The sequence below is a fragment of the Panthera pardus genome, unplaced genomic scaffold, assembly GCF_024362965.1.
Source record: "Panthera pardus isolate Hobbes unplaced genomic scaffold, ASM2436296v1 HiC_scaffold_6, whole genome shotgun sequence".
NCBI classification, from domain to species: domain Eukaryota; kingdom Metazoa; phylum Chordata; class Mammalia; order Carnivora; family Felidae; genus Panthera; species Panthera pardus.
Genome location: NW_026526991.1, coordinates 73,050,097 through 73,067,347, shown reverse-complemented (window position 1 = coordinate 73,067,347; position 17,251 = coordinate 73,050,097). Strand labels below are relative to the sequence as shown.

Below are 17,251 nucleotides of genomic sequence, written 5' to 3'. Positions count from 1 at the left end.
ATCTCCATAACTGTTACATACTAATACTGAAATAATGAGCTGGAATGTGTATCTGTTTTGAATAAATACAGAATTTAGAGAGTAGCTTGATTGCTTCAAAGTTCGAACTCAGTAGTAGTTCTATTTTTTAAAGCTATTTTTTTAAAGCTCTAGTAAAAATAACAACTCTTCCAATACTACTGAAGTTATGAAGTACACCAATGATTTGAAATTGTCTTCCTCAGTGTAAGTTCAATGTAAATTGATGTAAATTCAAGGTGATTTTCAAATATATCAACATATTATGTAATTCATTCAGAATGAGTCGTACGATTTTATGCTTTAAGATGGGTCTTGAAATTGATCTAGTGTAACACCTCATTTTACAAATTCAAAAATTAAAACAATTGTGTAAGAATCATAAGCTGGTACACAACACTGTAGTACATACACAGATGAAGATTTGGATTACTTATCTTTTTCCTCAATGGAATGCAAGGAGAGACGTTTTCAGGGAGGGTTTCTTCTCCTCTTTGTTAATTAATTGTTCCTGACCCTCTTCGTCTCATAATCAAACTGGTCAGCTTTTGGCAAACTGAAACTTACTCTTTGCTACACAGTCTGTCTGTATCCACGGATCCCTTAACAAATAATCAGCAAACTCACTTCTCCTCACTCTGATTCCAGGAGAGAAAGGAGGAAAGCTTTACAGAGCTTAATAGCCATGGTGCACTTTTACATGCTCTACTGCAGTGCTGTATGCTAGGCTTTATACAGCTGGTGTATTTACCAGTGGTGCCAAATTTATGTGACAATTATGCCAGTTATGTCAAATTATAACAACAGTTCAGATAGAGATAGTTTAAAGTCTTTATGAGCATACATAAATGACAATTAGTTCATATTTTGAAAATAATTTCAATGTATGTTGGAAGAATATTATGTTTACAACTCCAATCTTCAGGCCATGAAAAACATTATATTATGAATATAAAATAAAAATAAAGATATATAATTATATAATTTAATGTATAATATAGAAGATAGCGTATCATAAAGACATATGGTATTAAAATACATATTACTTACCATATATCATGTATTTCCTATATAAAGATACATAATATTAATTAAAGGCTTATTACTTAACAGGCACTGTTTTAAGTGATGGATACTATTGTTATCCCCAATTTACACATAAAAAAATTGAGTCCCAATGAGGCTTAAGGTCATACAGCTACTAAGCAGAACGAGATTTTAATCCAAGCAGCCTGACTACAGATGTAACATCTAGTTCATAGCTGGAACACAATATAACCAAACACTAATCCAGATATATTCAATGAGATAAAATAATAAATTTTGAAAATTTAAAAAGTAGGCCTCTTTCTTTATTGGTAAGAACTTTTTATTCCATAGAAAGTCACTGATGCCGTTTTGCAATTTTATTTTTGCCCACGATAATTTATAGCTGACCTAATAACAGGGGAAATTATAGTAGTTAAAAATATGTATGTATATATATATATATATATATATATATATATATATATATATATAGCTACTCAGCATCATGCAATTATAATAGCAAAAACAATAAATATAGGAGGTGGCTTTAAAGCTTGATTTTAAAATGTGCTCTTTAGCTTTAAAATTGATTCATTCAAGGGGCACGTGGGTGGCTCAGTCTGTTAAGCCTCTGACTTCAGCTCAGGTCATGATCTTGAGGTCTGTGAGTTTGAACCCCGAGTCAGCTCTGTGCTGACAGCTCAGAGCCTGGACCCCGCTTGAGACTCTGTGTGTGTCTCCTTATCTCTCTGCCCCTCTCCCACTCACGCTCTGTCTGTCTCTCACTCTGAAAAATAAATCAACATTAATTTTTTTAAAATAAATAACATTCACCTATTCAAATATTTAAATGTTTTACTTTATAATGGATATGTCTATAGGAGTCTCATATAAATTTTATCATGTCATCTTTTTGTTGTATCTTAAAATTGCTGTGAGGTAGTAGTGTAATAACTGGTAATCCCATTTCATTAGCAGAGGGAATTTAAAAAAGGAAAAGGAATAATCTTCAGCTCTCACCTTATAAAGCCACAACTTGGCCAGATACCAGTGCTCTAAATTTACTATATAACTTATTTTACTTCACTTAATGCTTAACTTCCCAACATATAAAAGCCAGATCATATCATTTTTATTTTACATCTGTTTCACTGTTGGCATGTGGTTTATTTTATCAAGTTAATTAAATTGTGTACCCAAACCACTCTGAAGTATTGATGATCATTCAAAGTTAGGTTAGAGAGGAAAGTAAAATCTTGATATCATCAAATTAATTAAGATATACTCAAAGAGAAAGGAAGAAATGTGAAAAGTATTCTGTAGCTGACTCTGTAGACTCTCTCTTGATATCCTACAAACCCAGCTGTGGATTTGAACTATGATACAACCATGTTTCACATCGTCTCCACTTCCTCCTTAAAGGTAACTACAGGATCCCATACTTGACAGAATACCCCATGTGTTATCTAAATTTGACTTAGGACCTATCATTACATCAGCACAGCAGTGACTTCTGTCTTTCCTCTGCTACTGCACTTTCCCATTATACTATTTGACTGCCCAGTACACTTACAAGTCAATGCCCATTCTGGCATAAATCCCAAGGCTTTTTGTTCCCTAAAAAGTAAAACACTATTTTAGTTTCTAATTGTCCAATATTAGCCATCAGTAATGGTCACTCTATGGACACGAGAGGAGGTGAGGAAGCTGGCTGTGGTTTCTGTGAATTTCCCAGGGCAGCGAGAGTGCCAACTCCTTTGAAAGTGCGTCGGGATGATGCAAGTAAGCTAAGAGCATGTTGCAGGGACAACCTTGAACCCACTTCATTTTAGAAAAGAAATAATACACAAACATGTGAGTAGCAAGTAACTCGTGACATGCCAAGATGTAGTGATCCCTTGTATGAGTGTCCCTGAATAGTCGAGGCTCTGTCACACTGAAGAATATACCTCTAAACTTCAGCTCCCTCCCGTCTTACTGGCTGTCAACACCAGAGCTTGAGCAACTCCACATGTTCCTGAGAATCTCTCCAGGAGCAACGGACCGTTACTGACAGTAATATGTCAGATCTGTCTGATGTCACCGTCTGATATGTTCTTGTGTAAGCTGGTAGCTAAGGTGCCTAAATCAAGGAAATGGAACTCTATTGTACGGCAGTTTAGGGAGACTTGCTGTGTGACTGTGCAGAGTCCCCTCTTACCAGACTTAAAACCTCAGGGTTCAGAGAAACAAACTCTGCTAATATAGCAAAATCTACCAAAACTTTATTTAAAGGCCAGGGAGTGAGGGGAGTGGTGTTTGCACAGAATATATCCAAAATTAATACTTCCAGTTCTCATTGAAAAGATGTAGAAATCTCATGTGTTTAAAGTGACAAGTGAATTTGGCGCCCTTTGTTACCATTTATCATAAGGACAAAATTTGCAATAAGCAGTCAGCAAAAGCGAGTTTTTACATATTATTTCTCATAGTTAAATAGTCACCATCAGAGAGAAAATAGTGTGGTAAAGTGGTCTAATTCTAATAATAAAATTATACTTAGTTATGGGTAAGGGAAAGAGGTGGCTGGTCATCCTATAAATTACATGATTTTCTCTAATACTATAGTTAATATATGCATACAATCATTAAAAGATCTACATGATGTGAGGCATCTGGATGGCTCAGTCAGTTGAGCGCCCAACTCTTGGTTTCAGCTCAGGTAGTGATCTCATAGTTCGTGAATTTGAGCCCTACATCGGGCTCTGCATTGGCAGTGTGGAGCCTGCTTGGGATTCTCTCCCCTCTCTCTCTGCCCCTATCCCACTTGCACTCTCTCTCAGTCTCACTCTCTCAAAATAAATAAATAAGCTTTAAAAAATTAAAAGAAAAAGATCTATATGGTGCAATTTAAAAGGTATGACATTTGGCATGAAGCAAATGTACCTTAGAAAGCCACTTCCACTACTGATTCAGCTGTGGTCTTAGGCTAGTCAGTTAATCACTCTAAGTCTCAGATTCCATATTTATGAAAGAGAATAATAATAGTTACGGTTCACACAATGACCATGGTGATGTTCTATAAACATCTTCCTTTATTTCTTCCCTCTTTGCTATTAATGTATAATGTAGACATAAAAAATAAATACCATATACCTCAAGACACAAGTTCCCGTGACATCCAGTCCCAAACACTGATTAGCTTTTTAGAATCATTGCTAAGTTCACCCTCAGTATTTTTTTCTTAGTTGTAAGCCTTCAAGCACATGTTTTAGTAAGTAGACTTGCACTTCTGGAATGAAATTACAAAGGTTCTAGGAGTTTTTGTTTGTTTATTTGCTAACGTGGGGGAACGGATCCAGGTACAGCTCTTGTTCTCTAGAAAGTCAGTCACTATACAGGGGGAGAGAGGTTTGGTTGGGCCAAAGCTTGTCACTTTAGCCTTCTCTCTTGGACTCCCATCTCCAGTGTCTAGGAGAAGATGTTTTCCTTTGCTCATTAGTTCAACTTACCCATCAAGGACTCATGGCAAATACCCAAAGCACATGGCTTCCTGCCCCTAACCGGGCATCCACACTGTCCCTTCAGCCTTGATCTTTCCTCTTGCAGGTAAAAACAGAAAAGATGGAGAGAAAAACATGGTGGATCCTTTTCTCCCCGTCTGTGCCAGCCTGCCTCCAACCTGGTGATCGTTGACACTCACCATTTGTGTGAAAGCCGTTTTTTCTTTCTTTCTTTTTTTTTAACGTATTATTCTAGATTATACTAATTTACTCAATTTTGTAGCTTCTGCAGTTTTCCCTCCCATCTAGATCTTAGAGGATTTTCCCCCTTTGAAACTTCTAAACATACTTTTGAGCAGGAAGATATTTAAAAATATAATTATAGCTTCACTAATATGAAAAATGGCTAGTGAACTAACCTAGTACGTCTTATAATGGCCAAGTGAAATTTTTGTGTTTTCATGTCCTGTTTTTCATTGAAATTACATATCTCAGAAATTAGCTCATTATCTGAAAAAAATTATGAAGAACTGGTGAATTATAATACAGGAGTATTGCCACTGAATGGACTGTTTGATTTAGCCAAGCAGGTAATGAACAGTGTTGTTGTCAAATTCACTAAGGTGTCATATTAATTAGGATGCATTCTAAGGAGCATTACTCCATTGGTCTTTTGTATCCTGATGCCATATATATATTCTTTGGCAAGAATGGATGAAAAGCAGCAATAAACAACTCAAGACTGTCCATGGCTCTGTAGGGTTTTTGGAACAATTCCTGGGATTGGGAAGTGAAAATGGACAGCATCCAGAGAAAATTGTTGTCTCAGTAGCAAGGTTTACGTGAAGATACCAAGCCGTTAACAGCATGGATGTGTATTTAATTTTATTAACTCCTACCATCAACCTTCTTGGATCTTTAATTTGGGCAGGAAATTTGAGACTGTGACTGGAAGGACTTGAGCAGAAGTGAAAGATTAAAATGAAGTATATATAATTCTTTCTGGAACTGCTTAAATTTCATTGTTTCAAAACACTTTAATTTTTCCCCTTTGGTCAAAAAGACATGCTTAAAATTCTTGTCTCTTTACCAGAAATAATTTTGCTCTTAAACAGGTTTATATTTAGGTATAAGGTATTATATAAACTTCTCGTTTAGTAGCTCAAGCAACCCCATCTGTTGTTGGAAGAACTCTCAGGAAAGTTTTGAGGGATATGGATATGACTCTTAAATATATATGTAGTGTTCTTTTTTAAATAACCCATTAGTCATCATAAAGGAATAAAAATCTCTGGCTCAAGATGTTGTTAATTTCCATCTTTTTAATTTTTTTAAAAATTTCCAGTCTCAATTATTGTCACAAATGGAACTATCTTAGAATTTAGAATAGAGATCCAGATCAATTGCCATTTTAATAAGATATTTAGAATTTTTCTGAAACTCTCATGTACCTGTAAATATCATCATGGAGATATGTGCATGAATCATCATTGTGGGCATCTTTCATAGACCGTAATTGAAAGTATACCACCAAGACCAGATGGGGATATAGTTGTTGGTTTTTAAAAAAATTTTTAATGTTTATTTATTTTTGAGAGAGAGACAGAGTGTGAGCAGGGGAGGGGTAGAGAGAGAGGGAGACACAGAATCTGAGCTGTCAGCATAGAACCTGATGCGGGGCTCAAACTCAAGGGCCATGAGATCATGACCTGAGCTGAAGTCAGACACTTAACCGACTGAGCCACCCAGATGCCCCTAGATGGGGATATAGCTTTAAAAAAGAAAGAATAAAAATTTGAAAGAAAATCACATGACAACAAATGTGCTTTTCCTGTTTCTGGGAAAGGGAGAATATTCTTGTTTAAATAAACTGCATTGATAATAAGTAGAGGTTATAAAGATTCATTGCTCTCCTGTTAGATTTATTCTCATTACGAATGGATCTAAGTTCACTTCTCTCAATGTTAGAGGTTAAAAAACTACCATGCTCCTATTAAATGGTAGGGATGTTTAATATTCACCTTCACCTTAGTAGAGCTTTAAACATTGACAAGACCCCATGACATTGAACTGTGTTTCAGAACATTATGTAGAACCATTGTCTTAACTAATTTTGAGAACAGAAATAGGCCTACAATAATAAAAGGACTTTAGCTGACACATACTGGTAAAAAAAGAGTTCGCCTCTCCTAATATAACTGATGTCCTTTCAGTAATGTGATTTTTTCAAGATTATTTTATTTTAAAAGGGAAGATAATTTGTTCTGAGAAGTTTTTGTTTCCTTAACATTCAAACTTTTCATTAAAATTTGCTATTTTAGTAAAAAATAAAGAATCACAGAGTTTTGCATGTGGTGTTTGCTTTAATGGCTTAATGGGAATTACAGGTAGAGAGTAATGCTAGATGTGTTTCACGCTTGCAGCAGCTCTGGAACGTGAAGGTTTATATTAAATGTGTGTGCCATGTGGAAGGGAGTCCCAAAAGGACCAAAAGTTTAGGGTCCGGTTGTTTAGAAAGTCAGTGTTTAAGAAGAAGAAAGTACATTAGTAATCAGTACTGCCTAAATGTCAGCACAAACTCAAGCAATGCATGGGGTGGAGTCATGGCTGCTGTGCAGCCTGTTTAATGCTGGAGGGTCCCAGTTTCAAATCTTCTATCCCATTTGACTCATCCGAAAATGTGTCTCAATTATTGATGGGGACATTTTAAAATATTTTTTTCCTGGCGATTTTTTCTCAAGTGTCTAAACTCCTTTTCATAGAATGTTACTACTTTCCCAAAGAAGAAATGGCCAAATTGATAAATAATTGTGTTCTTGCTCAGTTTTTCCTCTGATTACCTATGACCAAGAATTGAGTGGAAATCACATCTATATTTTGCTCATACATAGGCATTTTTACCTAAAGACACTGGCAAAATTAAGGAAAGTTAACAGATGGCTTTATGGTGATCAAGAAAAACTGGGGATATATTGAGTATGAATTTATAGACAGCTGATGTGTTATCTTCATTTATCTGAGTTAACAGATCAAGCAAAGATTTAAAAAGTTATGGTCATTGTTATAACAGTTTTGGTCATTTTTTCTAAAATATACACTTGTGCCCAAGATATTCATACTGTCCCCAACAAGAGAGGTCTCCAAAGAAAGCTCAATACCATTTTTTGAATTTGATTCTGATAATGCAATAATTTAAATCATCATGCTATAGTTATTGGAAAGTTGGTTTCATGGCAGATTGGCTGTGTTTACATCCTAGCTTTGTCATTTGCTAGCTGTATGACTGTGATCGTTTAATCTATCCATGTCTCTGTTTCCTCATCTGTAAAGTAGCAAAAATGATAGCACCTACATCATTGATGATGAGATTTCGCAGTGACTTCAATATAACAAGGGCCCAGTAAAATATATTAGTTTTATTAAAATAAAACATATAAAATTTTTATTCACTAACATTTTATGTCATATAAATTTTATGTTGTTATGAGTTCATACTTGTTAAAAAATACATTATATTATTCAAAAAAACACACAGAAATCCAAGAAAACAACAGGGAAAACCTGTCAGTATTCAGGTAGCTTTTTGGAGGGCTTTTGCAGATAGGCACCTTCGGGCTGCAGGATCTAAATTTCAAATGGGCCTTTTCTCATTTTGTGTGAGTTATGCCAGGACACCCAGTCTCTTGTCCCAATCTGTACTCTGTTACAAACTATCTGGGTGACTCTGACAATAACATTTCTAGACTTCTGGATCCTTTGGTAAATATACAGATATTCACTTACATGCACTCTAAAATGTATGTGATCCATATTACATACTGAAATATTTTTGTTATTTGCCTGCAGTCAATGATTTCATAGTTAAAACATTGAGAACCTGGAGAGATTTAGGGGTAGGGAGTATCAATGTGGCAAATGAGACTGCATTGAACCACAGATGATAGAGGACCATTCTGGATATTTCCCACAGTCCTTCTTCACTGGTTGAAAAGAAAAAAAAGAACAAACTTCAGTAATTGTAGATTCCTTTTGCCTGACTTTGAAGAACCCACAATGTTGAAACATAGCACTAGCAAGGACCTTGACAGACCACTAATTATCCCCTATAGGTGAGATTTTTATGGAGCGTTCTCAGGCAGCAATCTCTGCGAGGGATATTTAAAGGCAGAGGAAAAGAATATAAGTGAAAAACCAGGATAGTAAGACAGAGGGTAGTGCAAATAGAGAAGGAATTACATAGTCGCAGCCTCTACCTGAAGAAGTACAGAAAGGTAGGTCTAAGAAAAATAGTGATAGAGCACCATGATTTTGAATAGGAGATAGAGAGTATCGACACTGAAGTTTGCACTGGAAATTTTATCCTACGAGGATTTGGTCAGACTGTCTTCATAAAAACTAAAAACAAAAAGGGTCATTTAAAAAGCTTTTTACCTCCTCCCCCAGATCTTTTTTTATTTTTCTCCTTACTCCTCTCTTTCCAGCTTCCTAAGTATTTAATGGTAGTGAGAAGAATCAAAAGAAAGTTTTGCCAGGGCTAGTCAGAGAAATTATCCCAGTTCCTCCACACACACTTCCCCCTCCTCCTGCCATCCTGATCTGTAATGATTAAAAACAAAAGAATGGGGGTGCTTGGATGGCTCAGTTGGTTAAGCATCCAACTCTTGACGTAGGGTTAGGTCATTGGGATCCTCTGTCCCTCTCTCTCTGACCCCTCTCCCACTCAAAGTAGGTGAACAAACATCTAAAAATTTAAAAAAATTTAAAAAAGAAAGAAAATGGAAGACTAAAATAATTTCTCCTTGAATGTATATAAGCATTTAAAATGCATGTCAAATTCCAAAATTCCTTTCTATCTGACCAATGTCTCTGTGTCATTATAATTTCAATTTAATTTCATTTTAATTTATATATATATATATATATATATATGTGTGTGTGTGTGTGTGTGTATACATATATATATATATATATATATATATATATATATATATATATACATAATTCATTATAAATAACATTCTTAGGAACAATTAGCTATCTGCCTGAGGGCCACTTAAGAAATTGGAAAGATATATTAGTAGGGTAATAATGAAATAAGCTGCATGTAACAGTCCATTTGCTTACATTTTTCCCTGACTTTAATTCATTGCTTGTATATTTCTTGAGAGTGTTTGCAAAACAGTAGGAGCTTAAAGAGAGGGAGAGGAAAAAGGAGAGGGAGAGGGAGAGAAGGCAGAGAAAAAGAGAAAGAGAGAGAGAGGAGGTGGAGGTAGAGAAGAGACAGAGAAAGAGAGAGAGAAAGGGAGGGAGGGAGGAAGAGAAACTCTTGGAATCATGTATTGCTTTTTTCTCCTCATTGATGGAAGAATAACAAGGGTGGCCAGTTCGGAATGCCTTCTTGTGTGTGTGCTGAGAGGAACTGGTAGCTGCATTTTATTTTCTACCATAAAACTTTTTTCTCCATTATGAACAGGAAAAAATGAACAAGTAATATCAGCTACACTGCTTTGAAAATCTTCCTCTGGGAGATAATACAATACTGGCCCTGAGCTGACCTCCTGGGTTGTGCAAGTTCCTCTTGATAGCACCACTCCGTTTTTGCTACATCGTGATTTTTTAGTACAAACTAAGGGACTTCACACTGCCAACCTTTCCTCACCTCCAACAAATTTATCAGAAAACACTTTATTTTTGAATGAAAACAAGTTGTAAATGAGCAAGCTGAGAAACAGATCACTCCCAATTCAATAATTACTGCTGCTTAGTAGCTCAGATGCCCAGGAAGCTCTTACAGGAATAATAGCAACAATACTTTTGATACTTAAAGTTTACTGAGGACTTTCTATGGATCAAGTCTACCACTATATTCTTTAAAGATACTGTTTCAATCCTAAAAAAAAAAACTATTCTATATTATCAATTTTTATTACTCCTAGTTTACAGATGAGGAAATGGAAACAATAATTTTAAAAACTTGCCCATGATAAATCAAGGCATAGAACTTATTATATATATAATATTTGTATATATTTATATTATATATATTCATAAATATAAATATAAATATACACACACATATATTTTAGAGTGCGTGGAGAGTTTGTGTGAGCATTCAAGAGCGACAAAGGGACAGGGAGAGAGAGAATCTTAAGCAGGCTCCACGCTCAGCATGGAGCCCGACGCAACAAAGGAGGGCTAGATCTCACCATGAGATCATGACCTGAGCCAAAATCAAGAGTCGGGCACTTAACCGACTGAGTCACCAGGCAAAGAGCAAAGAATTTAAAGTCAAGCCTCTTTTAAACTCCACAATCCCTGCCTTTAATAGTACTTTTCTCTCAGGTATTTTCCAGGAGATATTCGTAGTCACTTACTAGATGGAAAAGTGTACTTCGCATTACTAAGTAACATTGCCACACCAGGGTTTTGAGGATCTCAACCGACACCTTTCCATTTGCTCTCTCAATTTTACCTCCTTAGGATGATATTCAAGGCAAATGGAAAAGTAGAGCTTGTGTTGTGGATGACTGCTATGTTTACAGAACTGAGAGAAGTTCAAATGTGATATATGCATTTATGTAGACACCAAAATATTTGTTAAGAACCCGTTAGCAGCCAAGCATATATCAGAGGAAACAAAATGCACAAATTTAATTACAATGTCTTGCTTAACAGTGTTACTCTTCAATGAATGGATGACTGAGTGAAATTATTTGGCATGTAAGATTCCAAAAAATATGTTCCTAATATGCAACTCTAATCTGAACTTTTAAAATATTACTCATTTGCCACTCCAAGAACTTCAGAGAATAACAGCAGGGCAATAATTTATACTTTAATGGTTAAAGGCTAACCTATGGCAATTCTGTCTTAAATCCCCCTTAACATTTTATTGATGCCATACCTTTGTGCTCAGAAAAAGTATCCAATCAATATGGTTTTTACATATGAAAAATGCAGTTTTTTCTTTCAGAATATCGCACGTGTTCTGTATTACTTATGTGTCTATTTTCATTTACTCTGGATGATGTATATATGTTGCTTTTAATTAACATCGAGAAGTATAAGTACACTATTAGAGATGATCCATTTATAAAAGTTTATTTATATGTTATATAAACCTCCAAATAATAAAATTTACTACCATCAATAGGATGTGTCTTGTGTTATTTTAGTATTAGCAGTAATGTATTTGTATGGATCTATCTATACCTTTTCCCCCTTGGGATCAGCTACAAGGAAATCATCTATACCTTAGCAAAAACCAAAACCCATTTGCAAAAACCAAAATGATGCAGACTAAGCATCTGATTTGATAACGAGTAAAGTATTTATATTTAGCTACACATGTCTTTAGTACTACATTCACAATGAAAAGCCAAAGGTATCATTTTACCAAAGTTGTTATTATATTTAATATGCCTAATTTAGTTGGGGATTGACTCCTTTCTGGTGTAAAGAAAACAAGTGAGAGTATTTTCTGAGATGTGTATACAAGGACGTCTCTATTCCCTGAGAACCTTCTGTGGCATTGTAAACAATGGATGCATCTGTACCACTTAAAGGATGTTTTTCTCATTTTTAAAAACAAGAAATTGTGATGTAAAGTATAAATGCCTTGTATGCCATTATCGTGGCATTTACTGGCATTTACAATTATAGTTATTTTTTTTAGTGGTTATTTATTTTTGAGAGAGAGACAGAGCATGAGCAAGGGAGGGGCAGAGAGAGAGGGAGACACAGAATCTGAAGCAGGCTCCAGGCTCTGAGCTGTCAGCACAGAGCCCAACGCAGGGCTCGAACCCACAAGCCGTGAGATCATGACCTGAGCTGAAGTCGGATGTGTAACTCACTGAGCCACCCAGGCACCCCGACAATTATGGTTATTTATTTGCTGGTCCATTTCACTCTTTTCAAGACCCTGAAAAGCTCTTCCGTACCCAAAAGTTATGCATCATGTGTTTTTTTACTACCTGGCATAGTGCTCTCAATGAGTAATATTGGTGCTGACCTATGAAGCATCTATGAAAACCTATTTTTAACATTGTTTTATGTTCTGCATTAATAATCTTTCTGTCCTAAGACTCTTCAGTATAGTATTTTGTGTTTCAGAGCATTTCTGGTGTATCTCTGAGTTGGTGATTGTTTTTTGCATTTTATGGAAATAGAGATATTTCTTGTCATATTATTTACTCCCATTACTGTAACTAATATGAATATGTTATCCAAAATGATACAATAATTCCCAGAATTTTCTACTCCAAGTAAAATAAACTACCTAGACCATTTAGGGTTATAAAAAAGAATTTGTTCCATCTGGGGAAGCACAATGAAACACTTAACTATTCTCATATCTGGACTTATTTGTGCTACCATACCTGATTTATGCATTCAGCAAACATTTATTAACTTGCTATACTCTGTTAGGTCCTATAACGCCAATTGCATTTTATAAGTCAAAGGTTGTCATGTGTATCCATTTTATGAACCCAAGATTGTCATATTTATCTTGAATAATGTCATTTCTAAATGATAGCATTTATCTCCTTTTTCAAAGAGACACCATGAATCCATTTATCAAAGGCCAGAATATTATTATTATTATTGCCTGTTATAGTTTATATATTCCAAAAGAAATATGGCAACACCGATTATATCATACAAATGTTCTTTAATTTTATAGAAGATGTTTTTTTGTATTCTAATGTGCACTTAATTCGCTAGCTGGGATTCATTGATTCATTACCCAAATTTTCATTCCAGGCCCTCCAGGCCCTCCAGGTGGTCTGCGAATAGAAGACATTAGAGCCACTTCTGTGGCACTTACTTGGAGCCGTGGTTCAGACAATCATAGTCCTATATCTAAATACACTATTCAGACCAAGACTATTCTTTCAGATGACTGGAAAGATGCAAAGACAGGTAAGTTTCATTTGTCTGATTAATCTGTGCATATTTTTAAATGAATTCTTTTCACAAAAATGAGTATCTGGACTTTTTAAGGATTTCATCACCTACCTTGAAATGCTTTTCTATTTTTAATTTTTTTTTCAAGTATCCCTGTGGGATGGTAGTGAAGAAAACCACAAGGAACTTAGACAGTTTAAAGCTGCAGGGGAAGCAGCATTTCTGAATCTATAATGGGAAAGCAAAGAGAGGCCTCCTAGTTTTCTAGTTTGCTATGTGTAATTCTAAGGTTTATTAGGAAAAATAAACTTCAGGAAATCTTTTTTTTTTTTGGCAAATGATATCTATAGCTTATTATTTATGACCCTTTTTTTTTGCAATTACATAGGTACTATTATTCTGCATTTTTAGAAAAGCCACTTTGGTTATAAATATTAATTTAAGCACCCAGTTTCTCACTACTATAGCCTTTGTTTTTCAAAGATGATCATACCTGCTTTGAATTTCCTCAGAACATATTTTCAGTGAAGTTTTGGGTCTCCATTTTTTTTTCTTATACTAAGGTATTCTAAAAGTTGATTAGGAAAAATAAATGAGTAAGTGGGTTCCCACCTTTATAGCTATTCCCATTGCCATTTTTCATGACTAGACTATAACATCACACATCAGTTTATCTGTTGTAATGTCAAAGAAAAAGAAGGATCCTTTCAATGAAATAATCTGTTTCTGTTTGTCATTTTGACATTATTTTTAAACAAACTTGTAATTGCTAGAGTTTCTTTTAGACATAATGAAGAGACATAGAAATATGTGCTCAGTTGTCACAAGGGGAGAAAAAAACAAAATGAATAAAATGTTTATCTTTTTAAAAATTTGAAAAGAAGTAATCCCAGAATATCCCAAACCTGCTCTTATTTTTGCTTTAACTAACATAATGGGATTTAATTGTATTGATCATTGAGAAGTTTTAGTTTAGATTTAATTTTCTTTGATAATTTATTCCTATTATGTGAAATGAACTAAATATAAACCTGAAGGCTGTTATGAGGGTTTAGATATATTTTAGTATTGAGGTATTCTCCATATATTATATAAAGAACACGAGTTAGAAACAGGTGAAATATTTCTGCTACATTATGCTTGCAAATGTAAGTTATCTAGCAATAAACTTGGCAAAATCAGATCATTTGAAAAATAATATAAAAACAATTTAGATGTTTGATAAACCTGAAGTATGGATATTTTCTATTTCTCTGAAGAGAATGAAAATGGATGATAATGATAATATTAGATATCTAGCCTAACAGACACTGATTATAGATACTAGAGAACAGAATGCAATGAACACATTTAAATTTGGTTTGCTTTGAAAAAGGAGTAATAATTGTAATCATTTTCATTAAATATATGTTCTTACTAGGTAGCTGAATAAAAATATACTTATCATTAAAATATCTATATCTATTCCACTAGAAAGTAAGTTCCATGAGGATGAATGTTTTTATTCACTGCCCTACTCTAACTCCTAGATCAGGCCCCATAATGCTCATTTATTAAACACATGCTGATGGGGCCTCCATTGTATGCAAGAACCTGTCCTAGATTCTGGATATACACCTGGACATCCATGAACAAAACAGAGAGAAGAAACACACACACACACACACACACACACACACACACACACTCAAAAGAGTTTACATTCTAGTAGGAAAGATGGCAGTGAACAAATAATTACAGTAAATGTACAGTAAAATGTACAGTAAGTCCTATGGTGAGTAGTGCTAAAGAGAAACAATCGTGAAGAGGGATCAGGATACAGGAGTTGTATTTGAAAGAAAGGGTGCTTCTGATATTAATCTAGTCACCCCAACTTTTGCATGGTTCTTGTTTACATGTTGTGTCTTTCACAACTGTCAGCCTATTTCAATCTTTGAATCTATAGTATGTTTTCTGTTGAAACATATAGTTGCATCTTATTTTTTATCCTGACACCCACTGCCTTTTGATTGGATTCTTTAATCAATTAATATTTCATGTTACTATTTATATAGCTGGGTTTATATATGCCATTGTATTTTATTCTGTTTATTTTTTTTAAGTTTTTATTTAAATTCCAGTTAGTCAACACACAATATAATATTGGTTTCAGGTGTACAATTTAGTGATTCAACACTTCCATATAATACCTGGTGCTCATCACAAGTGCATTCCTTCATCCCCATCACCTATTTCACCCATTCCCTGCCCACCTCCCCTGTGGTAACTATCCATTGTATTTTTGCTTACTAAATGTTTTACTTGTTTTTGTTCCTTTATTCCTTCTTTACTGCTTGAGTGAATATTTTCTAGTATAACATCTTAACTACTTTAATGAATATATATTTATGTAGTTAATGGTTACTCTCTATATACTATATATGCATTACTGAATATAAATAAATGAATTTTAAATATAAATATAAATACACATATTATTACTCTAGGGCTCACCAGCTACATCTGAACTTGTTAGAATACTTCATATGTTTACTAACTTAATTTCAGTGAGATATGGAAATGTTACTCCTAGATAACTCTATTGCATCTTACCCATTTTTTGGTGCTATGTATTATTTTTATTCCTCTCTATGTATTACAAACCTGTTATTCTTCTGTTACTGTCTTCTAAAGAAGCTACAAGAAGAAAGGAAAGCAAGTACATATTTATAGAGTTTGTTATATTAACTTTTTTATTTTCCATTTTTAGTCCTCCTCATTTGTTCGTGTGGATTTGAGTTACCATCCTTACTTTGATAGAACTTCGCATCCACCTGCCTTTAAGATATTATCAAATATATTACACTTCTGTATGTCTTAGGCCCAACAAAAATTTTTATTTTATAATATAAAATATATACAATAAATATTTGTAAATGTTTATTTTTGTGTGTGAGAGAGAGACAAAGCATGATAGGGGGAGGTGCAGAGAGAGAGGGAGAAAGAGGATCCTAAGTGGGCTCCACACTGACAGCAGAGAGCTCAATGCTGAACTCAAACTCATGAACCGTGAGATCATGACCTGAGCCGAAGTCGGATGCTTAACCGACTGAGCCAACCAGGTGCTCCTATAATAAAAAATTTATATATATGAAACTCATGAGACAGAGTAAAATGATAGTTGATATCAGCCACTAAATTTGGATGTAGTTTATAATGCAAATAGCAATAGTGGATGACAAGATATGCAGGGGCTTGTAGATCCTATAAGGAATTTGTAAACGAAGGAGAAATAATGATGTATGGAGAAGGGATTTCTGGAGGGCCAAAACTAGAAACATGGAGAATAGCTAGGAGGATATTGAAGGTGAGGGATGTCCAGGTCGGAGATGTCAGTGGCTAGGACAATGGGATAGCAATGTGCATGGAGAGCAGTGCGTGGGTTTGAGATATATTTTTGAAGGCAAAACATAACTTTCTAACAAATTGAGTATGGATATTGAGAGAAAGGGCAGAATTGAGGATGGGCAATGAGATTTTGGCTCTAGCATCTGCACGGAAGGTAGAAACATTCACTGAGAGAGAAGAGAGATTAAGTGCAGGTGAGGACTTAGTTCCATTTTGGAAAGTGTTCTCCATTTATTTATGTAGAACTGAATTTCCATCTAGTATAATTTTCCTAAGTGAAGAACTTTTTTAATATTTCTGATTGTGCAGGTTGCTGGAGTCAATGACCTTTAGCCTTTGGAAATTTCTTTCATATCATATTTGTGATAATTTTTTTAATATAAATTCTAAGTTGTTTTTTGAGCATTTTATTTTTTATTTCTTTTTTT

The 17,251-nt window shown here is 34.6% G+C and overlaps 1 protein-coding gene across 5 annotated transcripts in view; it reads left to right on the top strand.

Annotated features, from left to right (window-relative positions):
* The window catches only part of CNTN1 (contactin 1), a 363,960-nt gene that overhangs the window by 264,688 nt on the left and 82,021 nt on the right, over positions 1–17,251 (top strand). For 4 of the 5 annotated variants that reach the window (XM_019452463.2, XM_019452461.2, XM_053895743.1 and 1 more), the window contains one exon: positions 13,293–13,451. In XM_019452463.2, the coding sequence (XP_019308008.2) occupies positions 13,293–13,451 (159 nt within the window). Of the gene's footprint in view, positions 1–4,635; positions 5,830–13,292; positions 13,452–17,251 lie in introns of those variants that run through there. The other variant, XM_019452464.2, reaches the window with a different exon arrangement.